This window comes from Aulostomus chinensis, chromosome 13 (genome assembly GCF_037954235.1).
Source record: "Aulostomus chinensis isolate RoL2024-O1b breed Wild chromosome 13, RoL_Achi_v1.0, whole genome shotgun sequence".
In the NCBI taxonomy this organism is placed as follows: domain Eukaryota; kingdom Metazoa; phylum Chordata; class Actinopteri; order Syngnathiformes; family Aulostomidae; genus Aulostomus; species Aulostomus chinensis.
The window spans coordinates 6,978,895-6,991,394 of record NC_141332.1 but is presented as its reverse complement, the minus strand read 5'-3'; the positions used below and the strand labels follow the sequence as shown (position 1 = coordinate 6,991,394).

At 46.2% G+C, this 12,500-nt stretch overlaps 1 protein-coding gene across 1 annotated transcript in view; it reads right to left on the bottom strand.

The window, feature by feature from the left end:
* pigg (phosphatidylinositol glycan anchor biosynthesis class G (EMM blood group)) overlaps positions 1–12,500 on the bottom strand; it is a 79,189-nt gene that overhangs the window by 63,155 nt on the left and 3,534 nt on the right. Inside the window, exons 3-4 of the mRNA XM_086222900.1 lie at positions 9,155–9,364; positions 7,196–7,384 (exon numbers count right to left, since the gene is read on the bottom strand). Of these exons, the coding sequence (XP_086079026.1) occupies positions 7,196–7,384; positions 9,155–9,364 (399 nt within the window). The remainder of the gene's footprint in view (positions 1–7,195; positions 7,385–9,154; positions 9,365–12,500) is intronic.

Here is a 12,500-nt window from a genome sequence, read left to right as displayed (position 1 = left end):
TAATTAAATGATCCTCCAAGTTCTGTCTTCAATAAATAAAAGCCCCTGATAACATCACATTACTGGATTGCCCACTGATTATTATGTGCATATTTCACTCATTATTTACTACCATCTGGATGTGTGTGTTGTGTGTGTGTGAGTGAGCACATGCAGTGGTACTGGGGTAGCACTGTGCCTGTAGTGAGTGCGTGCAGTGGTCCTGGGGTAGCACTGTGCCTGTAGTGAGTGCGTGCAGTGGTCCTGGGGTAGCACTGTGCCTGTAGTGAGTGCATGCAGTGGTCCTGGGGTAGCACTGTGCCTGTAGTGAGTGCATGCAGTGGTCCTGGGGTAGCACTGTGCCTGTAGTGAGTGCATGCAGTGGTCCTGGGGTAGCACTGTGCCTGTAGTGAGTGCATGCAGTGGTCCTGGGGTAGCACTGTGCCTGTAGTGAGTGCATGCAGTGGTCCTGGGGTAGCACTGTGCCTGTAGTGAGTGCATGCCGTTTCTGCTTGCTACTCTCTGCTGTCAGCTACTGCAGTCAGACAACTTTGGCGAGGCTGTTTGGACGGGACACAGACTCTCCACTGCCAAGTCTTCTTCAGTGTTTCCTCATTGCCACATATGGTAACTGGGTACCTTGTGGTCTAAGGCTAAACTATGTGGGATTTAGGAGCTAAAGTGCCCCCCAAAAGTCTAATGGGAAGGCCAATGTGTAGTGGATAAACTGGCATTGACCAACCACTGTCCTGTTGCTTTCTGGGTAAATCTAGGACAACCAAGGCCAGGGGATTCCACCACCTCACAGTGAAGAAGTGCCACTGGGACATGCACACCCCCAACACCCCTTTAATCTTAAAGCTTGAGGACTGAGGTGACTGATGGACCAGGGGACATCAGGAGAGGCATGAAGGCAGTACCACAGCTACACCCCCAGTCAGTGCTTTCACCTGTCCTGTCTGTGGCAGACAAGGTGGATGATGGATCAGCAACATAGCCACAAGAAGACCCACAAGTAGCAAAGGCAGGATTCTAATAGTCAAACACAACACACAACCTCAAGCAAGTACGGGGCATGTCAGGAGCCCTCCAGGTGATTTCCTTACTGTGTTGTTGTTGCAACATTATCATTTCCTTTATGAATATAAATATAAATATTCAAAAAATTAATTAAAATTAAATAAATACATAAATAAATAAATTGTATGAGCAGTGTGCAATGTGCAGTTGTAAGGGAAAATGAAGAAAGTGAGTGTCTGTTGAGGAGTCAGATGGCCTGAGGACAGAAGCTCCTCCTCATCCCTTCAGTCTTAGCCTTCAGGCGGTGGTAGCATCTCCCTGACGGCAGCAGTGAAAACAGCTTGTTGTCGGGGTGAGTGGGGTCTTTTAGGATTTTGGTGGCCTTGATTCTACACCGTTTCATATAAATGTCCTGTAGGTTGGGCAGCATGGTTCTGTCAATAATGCAGATCCTAAGTAGGCAGCATTACGGAAGCTGTCAATCTTTTTAAAGTCTCACTCAGACCCTTTTGGGACAGTCTCCTGCACTGATAAAAATCTTGACCTCAAGTTTAAGGCTCTACCGCTCAGACTTGCAGATGTTTCAGAGGTGACTGAAGCACACTTGGCTTAGTAAGGGGTGTGATATTGCAGAGAGCAAAGACCTGATCTAAGCACAGCCTCAGCTTTCAGAAATGCTTGAGGTGTGGGGCATTATGATCCTTTTGAGGTCCTTGTTCCCTTTCAGCAATCATCCTTCCTGTTCATCTTCGTCTTGCTCACACAAGATTTCAAAAATAAAGGCACATTATACACAGGGTTTTATTAAGATTATCTTGCCAGTGTATGATGGACTGCTTCAGGAGCACATGTTAAAAAAAAAAAAGAAGAAAGAAAACCCAAGATGAATAAAATGCCCCATCTTTCTGGAGCGAATCTTTGCTGTGAGAGAAAACAAAGGCCGAGGGCAGAACGAGGTAGACATGTTGATGGAATGAGAGATGAGGTGTGATTCAGTTCTGATATCTGTGGACTGAAGGGATGAAACGGTATCATCCATTTCAATGTTGCGATGACAGAAGTGTTTGTAACATTTTCATATTAAAGGCATCCTGGGCAAAAAGAGAAGTTATTTCTTCTGCAGTGGAGCAGAGTGGAGTGAAGGGTGAACTACAGTTACCACTGACCCATGCGTACCCTCCATCCTTTGTGTTAGTGGTAGAACAGAAATGACGGGTGCTACGAGTGCTGAGGGGGAACAGAGTCATAAGAGTTTATTTTTTAAGTTTCTAATGTTCCAGGGAGTTTTCAATCTCATATGTGGGGGCATTTTTGTTCCTCCTGTCAAGAAATAAGAGAGGAGAAAAGGTGACAGACAAGTAAAAACCTACGTGCAGACACTGTCAGATGAAGGTGACGCGTCAGGGAATGCGACTAATACGGCAGCAGAAGAGGCAAATCATCCCCTTGAAAAGATTCACCAAGACGTGAGGATCAAAATCCAGGCAGCCAAAAGAGGATAAAGGCAGCGTTTAGCGTTCAGCCTTCCTTGGCTGCCACGGTGCCAGAGTTGATCAGATCTCAGCTGTACAGGTAAATATCCAGCCAAAGACTTGTAGCCCTGGTCAGTGGTGGACAAGGAGGCTTAGAAGGTCTGTGGACACACAAGTGCCAAAGTACCAAATCTTTGTTGATCCTGTAACTTTGTGTTTCCAGTACAGCAGCAGACATTCTTATGTTTCATAAAAGGGCTTTTAGCCCTTTGCCCCCTGTCCTGCAAGTGTGAGTATCAGAATCAGAATCCTTTATTCATCTCCAAGGGAAATTCTGTTCCTAACAGCGCTCCACTCAACAACAATAAACAGGGAATGAAAGCGAACAAGGCTATGAACATAATGACAGAGAAGACGATATACAAGTGCAAAAGAGCAGTGAGCAAAAATAAGTACGTACAATAAGTGGGTTGTTGACATGAATTAACCCGGAGACAGGGCAGTGAGTGAGGATGGTCGACAGTCCAATCACTGACATGTGTTCTACAGTTTTATTGCCACTGGGAGAAAGGACCTCTGTGGCGCTCAGTTTTTGAGGTGAGGGGTCTGAGTCTGTTGGTCTGTGTCCTCCTGTGTTGGACCAGGAGCTGATGGAGGGGTGGATGATGTTGTCCAGGATGCTCCGTAGTTTCAGAAGCATCCGTCTCTCCATCACTGTCTCTAAGAAGTCCAGTTTCACCCCCACCACATCACCAGCTTAGAGGATGAGTCTATTGGGTCTGTTTGCGTCTGCAGTCCTCAGTCTGCTGCCCAGCACACCACAGCAAACAGAATCGCACTAGAAACCACAGACTCATAAAACATCCTCAGCATGGTCCTGCAGATGTTGAAGGACCTGAGCCTCTTCAGGAAATAGAGGCACCACTGTCCTTTCTTATAAAGGGCTTCAGTGTCCGTCCAGTTTGTTGTCTATGTGGACTCCCAGATATTTATAGTCCTCCACAGTGTCCATGTTGACCCCCTGGATCGAAACAGGGGTCACAAGGGGACTTGGTCCCCCTCAGGTCCACCACCAGTTCCTTAGACTTGGCCACATAGAGCTGCAGGTGGTTCAACTCACACCATGAGACAAAGTCCTCCGCCACAGCCCTGTACTCAGTCTCCTCACCCCTGCTGATACATCCAACTATGGCCGAATCATCAGAACTCTGAAGGTGGCAGGACTCTGATTGATTGCTTAAGTCTGTGGTGTAAAGGGTGAAGAGGAAGGGAGAGACAACCGTTCCCTGAGGTGCCAGTTTTACTGACCACTCTGTCTGACACACAGCTCTGCAGGTGCACATACTGGGGTCCGCTGGTCAGGTAGTCAATAATTCAGGACACTAGAGGGGCTTGGATCTCCGTGAGCTTCTCACCCAGCAGAGCCGGCCTGATGGTGTTAAAGACGCTGGAGAAATCAAAAAACCTGATCCTCACAGAGCTGGCTGGCTGGTCCAGGTGCGTGTGCACTTGGTTCAGCACATAGATGATGGCGTCATCTACTCCCAGGTGGGTCTGGCAGGCGAACTGGAGGGGGTCCAGGAATGCGGTGACCATGGGCCGGAGCTAATCCAGAATCAGGCGCTTCAGGCTCTTCATGACGTGGGATGTCAGAGCCACTGGTCTGTAGTCCTTATTGCTCCTGGGATGAGGCGTCTTTAGGACCGGACCCAGGCATGATGTCTTCCACATCACAGGGACCCTCAGGAGGCTGACACTTCCAGCATGTTATTTGTCTGGAGTTTGGAATCCAGCTTCCTCCTGTAGTTCTTCTTGGCCTCCCTGATTTCTAACTCCAAGTCCCCATGAATGGTCCTCATCTCCTCCGTGTTGCCATCTCTTAATGCCCTCTTCTTATCATTCGGGATGGCTTTGATGTCCTTTGTTATCCAGGGTTTGTTGTTTGTGTAACATCTCTGTCGATGTCGTCACCATGTGGCTCACAGAGTACGTCCCAGTCAGTGACTTCAAAACAGCCCTGCAGTGTCTGGTAGGCCTCCTCAGACCACTTCAAAAAAGTCCTAATGGTCAAAGGCTGCCTCCTCACCAGGGGCACATAGCAGGGGTGGACCAGGTTGTGGACAGATCTTCCCAAGGGGGGGGAGGGGTGAGAACCTGTATGCCTCCTTAATGTTAGCATTCAGCATGTCTTAAGTCTTCCCCTCCCTGGTTGGACAGTCCACGTACTGAGTGAATGCTGTCAGGGTTTTGTCCATGTTGACATGGTTAAAATCCCCTGAGATGGTGATGAGGGCACTGGGGTGCAACGTCTGTAGCTCCGTGGATGACGTCATACGCTGTTGTCCGGTTGGCAAACGGGGGGGGGGGGGGGGGGGGTGTAAACTGTTACTACGATGGCGTGTGAGATCTTCCGGGGCATGTAATATGGGCGAAGTCCAACAGCTAACAGTTCAAGGTCCGGGCCACGTATTCGTTTTTTAACCGTGATATTACCGGGATGAACCCACTTGTTGTTCAGGAGAACAGCAAGCCCGCCTCCTTTCTGTTCACCGCACGCAGTGAAATTGGCCCGTAAGAAAGTCTGGCAACTCCAGCTCCATGCTGACCAGCATGAGTGAGATCAGCTGTCCGCTGGAATACACAACGCCTCTATGGAGTTGCTGGGCGATAGAGAAGCCGCTGAACAGAAGTGTCAAAAAGATCATGTAGAACACAACCAAAACTCTCTCTACCAGCATCTTTAGAGAGGGCCCGTAATTACTAGGGCTGTAATCTCCCAGTCGACTGGTCGATTTATTAGTTGATACGTTCTGGTTCGACCAAAATTCTGATTGGTCAATTTTTTGCCACATGAATCAGGAGGAAAGTACCAAGTGCTAATGGGGGTGTTTTCAAAGCACCCCTGTTTCACAGATCAGAATGCATCTTTGAACACCCCCTGGTTTTGCTATTTTGGACTCGCCCAACCCGCTAGAGACAGACAGACTGAAGAGTACTAGAAGGCCACGTCTGGTGGTTTGATGAATGTATTATTTAATTTTGACAGTTTCATTTCAAGTCAGTCCTCGTCCACCATGTCAAAGACGTCTGCAGGGTGGCAGCATTTCATGAAAATAGATCATTGAAAAAAAGTCGAATGCAAAGTTTGCCAACAACAGTTTTCATGTCACAGCTCCACTACAAACACGACGTATCACCTAGAAACGGTGAGCTAACGTGTCCACCTTAGGTTGCCCCGTCAGTTTTGAGCACATGAACACATCAGAATTGACACTTCAATGTTTTAGTCGAATAATTGTTTTTGTTTCAATTGTAAAAATTCTTACCGTGGACTTGCCTTTTGTGTTTGAGAGTCAAGTTTTAAGTTAAAAGTCTATTTGTGTCTCAGCCGCGATGCTGAGCTCCTGTGTTCAGTCTGGCTCTGTCAGGACCAATGATGGCGTCGGTCAGTTATTATAACCTGACAGAAACAATTGTCTCAATATTCCTCAACAGGTTTGTGCTGGTAGTTGACACAGTAGAGTTTTCAGATATAAAATTAGTGGATTTTTAGTCGAAATTTGAGGGCTTCAGTCGACCAAGAATTCCTTTGGCTGATTACAACCCTAGTAGTTACAAAGTTAAATCAAGGAATGAAGTGAAGAAAAACAAGGAAAAAGAAGGAAAAGTACTTAAAACACAAAAGTTGAGACGGAGCAATGGTTTCAGGCTGCTTTGCACCTCGGCGCATGCGCACTATTCAGAGAATTTGTAATGTTTGATTTTGAATCTGTGTGTAGCCTATAAAGAGTGTGTGGTACCTATGTTGTTTCATAAATGCCTACGTCATTCATGTGACTTTAGAAAAAAATTACAACAAATAAACAAAGCATGTTGAAAAACGTACAAAAAAAGTACCAGCAGGTCTGTGACCACAACAGCAGCAGCAGCAGAGGGAGGTTGGACCTGGACGCTACGAGGTTTGCCAGACCGTCACGTGGCTGAATATTCTCCCGAAGTATGTGTCATACGTCACTGTTCATGCGGAACTTCATGCTGCATATCACGTGACATGTTTACGCCCAAACAATTGGCAGCTTCTTTGGAAAGAGGAATATGACGCCTCCATTTCACACAGACAAGACGGCAAATTCCTGCCTTTACCAGGCAGCAAATTTGGCGCATTCTCTGTCTAAAAAGGGCTGGAGAAACCCTTCCGAAAAAAGGAACAAATTTAAGCGTAAGAACATTTCATGAATTCCTTCTTCATTAAGTTTACAGAAACACAATAAAGCAGTGAACAACTGGGAAGCTGAAACAAAAAAACATTTGGCAATTTTCACAAAATAGGAGTCAAAACACTTATTTAGTTATTAAAATAGTTGACCAATAATTTAATGTCGACAGACTTCAACAGAGCAGCTCATGCGACTGGTGTCCATTTCAACCATCACCATTTCAACCAGTCTGCTGGTTGAAATGGTGAACACATGGTCACACCAGCTTCAACGGGCCGTGAACTTGTGATTCATATCATGAGAGGATAAAACTTAAAAGTGGTAGTTATCAGATTTGTGTTTGTCTTCCGGGAGACGAGATGTTCCCTTCTGCTACACGCTTCATTTGCAAGTGTTTCTTCAGCTACAGAAAGTACACCAGAGACTGATAGACTACTTTTTAGTTGCTTTGATATGCAGAAGAGTTTTTTGGCAACACCACAAGCATCGAATTATAAAAGAATTTACCTTTGAAACGAGGGCACCGTGAACCTTCTTCAGTATGTCATCCATCTCCAGCAGTTTGGGCTGGATGAGGGAACTGTGAGGTCCACTGATATGACCAATGTGGTCGAGGCCTAGATAGTGAAGGATCAAAATGTCCCAATCATCTCTCTTGAGGGTGCTGTCCAAGTGACGGGTCACATTGTTGTCCACCTAGATGGGACGAAGAGCATCAATGAGCTCAGGGTGATTATATTCAAACATTAGCGCCCAGAAGGGCCTTCACTCAAAGCTCTGAGGACTGACCGGTAATCATCTCCGCAGGAATGAAAATAAGCAGCCATGACAGTCTAGCAGTGCAGGAACAGTTATGCCTGAGCTTCTGAGCTTCTGTACTGTGGGTACACTGATGGGCAGTTCTGGGTGTCAGTCCACGTCCCCAGTTGGTCTGCTGCCATCTTCTCCTCAATGCAAATCACGGGTGTCTTTGCAGATGTATGTGTAAGTCATGTTTCACTGAAAGACACCGAACCATTGCTACATCTGCTCAGCTGGCACTCTGAGCAGGAGGGACAAGGAGGATGTCAACTGAAAAAAAGAAGGGTCCTGATCAACATGGCCATTAAACTTTATTAAACTTTGGAGTCCCACAGCACAATAGCTGAGCAGGCATTTTTCCTTCTGTGACCTTATGTTCACAAAAATGACAGCAGATCAAAACTAACTAAAATAACACACATCCACCTGGAAGGAGGGAAAGGTGAAGGAATAAGTCTTTCCCTGCATGAGGCCACATGGAACCATGACGGATTTGAACCAGACATTTTCTGATGACCAGACATCTGCTGCACCTCCTGAGCTGACAGACTGAAAACTGCTGCCAAAGCACAAGATTTAGGTTCAATTCAGGTGAAATTCTGCCGCAAAAGTTATAGCAAAAGGGGCTGATTTGTTATGAATCTTCAATGTTTTCAACGTTAAACTGTTGCTAAAGCGCGTTATAGTGGACCTCTGTGCCAAGGCCATTTTCCTTCCATGTATGGGAACATTTTGATAACAGCAGCAGCAGCAGCCCACACAAGGATTCTGAGTGTACTTTTTAGTGTTGATGATGATTTAACTAACGATCTGTGATTTTAATTAAAAATCGTAAAATTATTCTCCTACTATGTTAATAATCCATTGTCTTTTCAAAGCAAGAATAACAAATGTGCTGGTTCTAGACATTTAAATATGAAGTTTTGCTGCTTTTTCATGATTTATGACTTTACTATTCATGATAAAATTAATAGTTTTTGGGTTCTGGACTGATGGAGTGATTGATAAAGAAAAAACTTCATCTCATCATTTAGGGCTTTGGGAAACTGGGTTGAACATTATTCCTACTGAATGATGGATAAATAATCTACATATCAAATCGATCCTGAAAACCTGAGTTGCAGTCCACTAGAGATGCATACAGGTGGTGAGAGTATGAGGACGCAACACATTTTCTGAATTTTACAGCCCGTTTCTCAGTGACCAAGAAGCTACCAAGGGCTGTGGAGAGGTGGCCGTGGCCGGCATGATGTCACACTGGTTTGAGGACTCTGAGGCATCCTTGAGATTGGCATTTTGGCCGTTGCTGCCTTTCGTGTTTGCAGCCAGAGGTACCCCTATTTGCAGGGGAGGGAGGTGCCAGATTGGCACTGGCTTCAGTGGACTTGTCAATCAGAAGGTAGCCACGCCCTAAGCATCCCCCCCACTTACTCTTTATTCTACTTTAATTCCAGACCTTTTATAAGTGAATGTCCTGCTGTGTTGAACACTGACAAGACCTGTGGGAATATTCTAATTCTTCTAGTCGTAAAAAGAATGAAACATCTGAGATGAAACCGATATCACAGTGATTTTTGCTAAATGGTTGACAGGCACCCTGCAGAAGGTAGAAAACATCTGTCAGTGTATCATTGCCCACCATCACGCTGTCACACCCACCCTTACCTCTGTGTAGTCGGATACAAAGAAGGAGGTTGTGCCGTCGTACTCCATGAAATGTTTTGGGAAGAGGCGGACCCAGGTGTCATCTCCATAGAAGATTATCTTCTTCCCCGCTGCTTTGGCTTGCCAAATGAGGTTGTCTTCCAATAGTGCAGGAGAATTCAGGTTCATTACCACATCAATGAAGCCTGGAATACTTCCAGTGGTGAGAGCCTGGGGAGGGACGGCTTTGTCATTGTCCTTTCAACAGTAATTGTCTTTAAATGGTTTTACACAAACTTGGTTTCATCATATTAATCCCGCTAATTAAGACGTGTGCTACAGTGCATCCTAGAACAAAGGAACCATTTTTATATATCATTAATATGCAAAAACAGACACATAAAATATGTGTCTTTACCAGAGAAGTGCTTCATTGACCTTACATAAGAAACCAAACCAAGTCTCACGTCCCCTAACCATTCCCACTGCCACAAATAAACACTGAAACTAAATCAGGTAGATAGATGCTATTTATGAAGTACAGTTTCTCTTGATTTCATCATGAAATCTGAAGTAAAAACCACACTGGCCTCCATCTGACTGACAGGGAAAACAGGCTGCGTTAGAAGTCAGGAGAGAGCCTGCTGCATCATCATGGGGGAAGTACAAAGGCCTTGTCTTCATGCACTGAGCCAGACATGAGGCTGCAGATGCCAGCAGGAAACACTGTTACTCAATCCCCCCGTGAGCTCAAACAGCACAGCCTGAGCTCCCGCGGACACTCAGACTCAGAGCTGAAATCGTAGGTGACTGGCCTTTATTGTCTGACGGCCCAGCTGTTGGAGGAACCTGTCTAACCACCACACTCACACCCACCTCATTGATCGCTTCTTAAAACACCAATTCATTATTGTATTCAAGTGTTCGAGCATCGCTCAGCTTGTGTCTGGTACTTAGTTTATCTTATTGGCTTTATACATTAAAGGCATTCCAAGAGTATTTAAAGCACGAGGTCTTGCTGCTGCACCCAGTCTTCTGTAACACACGAGTCAACTGAACCGTGGGACCGATCGTCAGAGCAGCTACACAACACAAACCCTTGAACAATATGTGATGTCACAGTGTCATCATATATGATGATTTCCTTTCGATAAGCGTACCTGATGTCGCCCTAACTGAGGCGGTGGTAGCCAGGAGGGGGCTGGCCTGCAGGAGGGCCACAGGAGTGCATAGATGAGGGGAGTGTTCGGTTGGCTGGTGTGAAACTATGAATGAGCTTTTTATCCAGTGTGGAGGAGCTTGATAGTCCTCCACTCCTCCAGTGACAAATTCTTCTACGTATGGGTTACTGCACCACCCTGCCACGAGGGGCCCACTGGACTGTTTGGGAAATCAACATTTTTAATATTTACAAAATTTTGGTTGTCTTGGTTTAATTTCTTTGATCAAAGTGATAATTGATGTTTTCTTTCTCTTGGGCCGAGACAAGTTTGGGGATGTCTCATGTCAACTGCATGCTAGTGCCATGTTGGGAAGTCAGCAGTTTGAGTATTGCCAACCTGCCGCCGTTTGTTTCTGCTTTACATCAAAATGAGTGTGTAGGGATCTGAGGATGTGAGTTTGGCTTGTGTGGGTCCTAACCCTGCTGCCGGGGTGTTTGACCTGGGCAGTGTACTGGATCTGACAGATGGCCGGTGCTCACCATAGGTGCAACTTCAAGCATGAGTGTCCAGTTGATGTGTGACCTACACTTTAAATGCCCAATAGCAACCGTCAGGCTTCTGACTTCAACAGACATGAGACAACCAGCATCACACCGGAGACGTCAGAAGTCCACACACAGTCAAGATGTGTCACAGGGCTCAAACCTTCCACAGCCCACGAGCGCACTTCAGTATAGCCACTCCCACTCTCCTTCAGCCATGTGTTTTGACATAAGGGTGCATTGCAAAGGGTCTCTTGGTTGACAGCCTACTAAACATACTGACAACAGAATAGAGTCCTCGAACTGGAAGCTGAGGCGTAAATTCTGAGTTCCATTTGTGTGCCTGGATCCTGATGTCAATTATTTTCTGCCGTTGTTTTGCTGCTGCCAGTGCAGATGCCTGTTCTCTGATGAGATGGACGGTTCCACTTCAAAAGCAGTCCTGTCTTTCTTCCGTTTCAGTCTCAGTGAGGTCTGCACAGTCGATTAATAAAGCAAAGACAGGCCTTTGGCAGCATGGAGGAAGACAAACTGATAGACTGAAGAGGCACACAAAGGCAGAACAAGTTGCACAGTAAAAGATGAAGGGAAAGCTCCGAGAAAAGTTCCCAGAAAGAAAAATCTCCTAATCCTTCCAGATGCCAAAAACACTGAGGCTGCCTGCATGAATTAGTGACTAATCAACGTACTAATTACTGGCCCCCAACGAGTGTCAGCTCAGCACCAAGTGCCACTGCACACATGTCAGATACACCATCAGAGGGGGGGCAGACTCTCGCTGGCACAGCTGGCAGAACTGAAGATCTCTCTGCTTCCTCTGCACCACTTGATATAGTTGACCAGTGGAGAGACAGTTCTGTACCCCATGAAGAACGAAAAAGAAAGAAACCAGGAAGCACCAATGACTTAACTTCCTGTTGTGGCAAGAAACATCAACTAAATTGGAGCAATTAAATTCAGTAGGGGAGTCTGGGGAGAGTGAGTTGGGGTTTTAGCTCTAACAACAGTCTGAAACCAGAAAAATGAAGAAAATACAAACACCGAAAACAAAACACTACTTTTGTAAAGGGGGGGGGGTAGTGGGCACCAGCTGGTCTGTGCTTCCACCTACTGGTCTGTTACCATGATGCCTGGAGAGAAAACAACTCCAATAGTTACTGCAGATGAAGCCATGAGTTTCTCATGTAGCGCTGTTACACACCAGTAGCGCCGTCCCAGTAACTGACTGGTTCAGTCCGTTACAGCAGGCGCCAACTCCAGTCCAGCAGACTTACGAAGGCACCTCAAAATCAATGCTAAAGGTTTGGAAAGAAGTGCAGTTGTTGCATGCAGAGCCTGCAACTGGAGAGACCCTTCAAGGCAACGTGAGCTGTGCTCCTCATTCGCGCCTGTCAGCACACACTCTGGGCAGCAGAGGAGGAGGCAACTCCTCCCTCCACTGCTCCTCCTTCTGCTGCACATGAACCCTTCCTGCCAGAGTTTTGTAATTAAACGGTGTTATTGGGATTTGTCTCTGTCATAAATCCTCTAAAACTGCTGCCTTCATCTCGTCAACGACTCCGTCACTGATGGATCATGATGGAACATCTGTCCCCCAATCCCTGCAGCTCCACCCCTCCACACCCGCACTGACCTCATTCACTCGCTCCATCTCAACAGCGA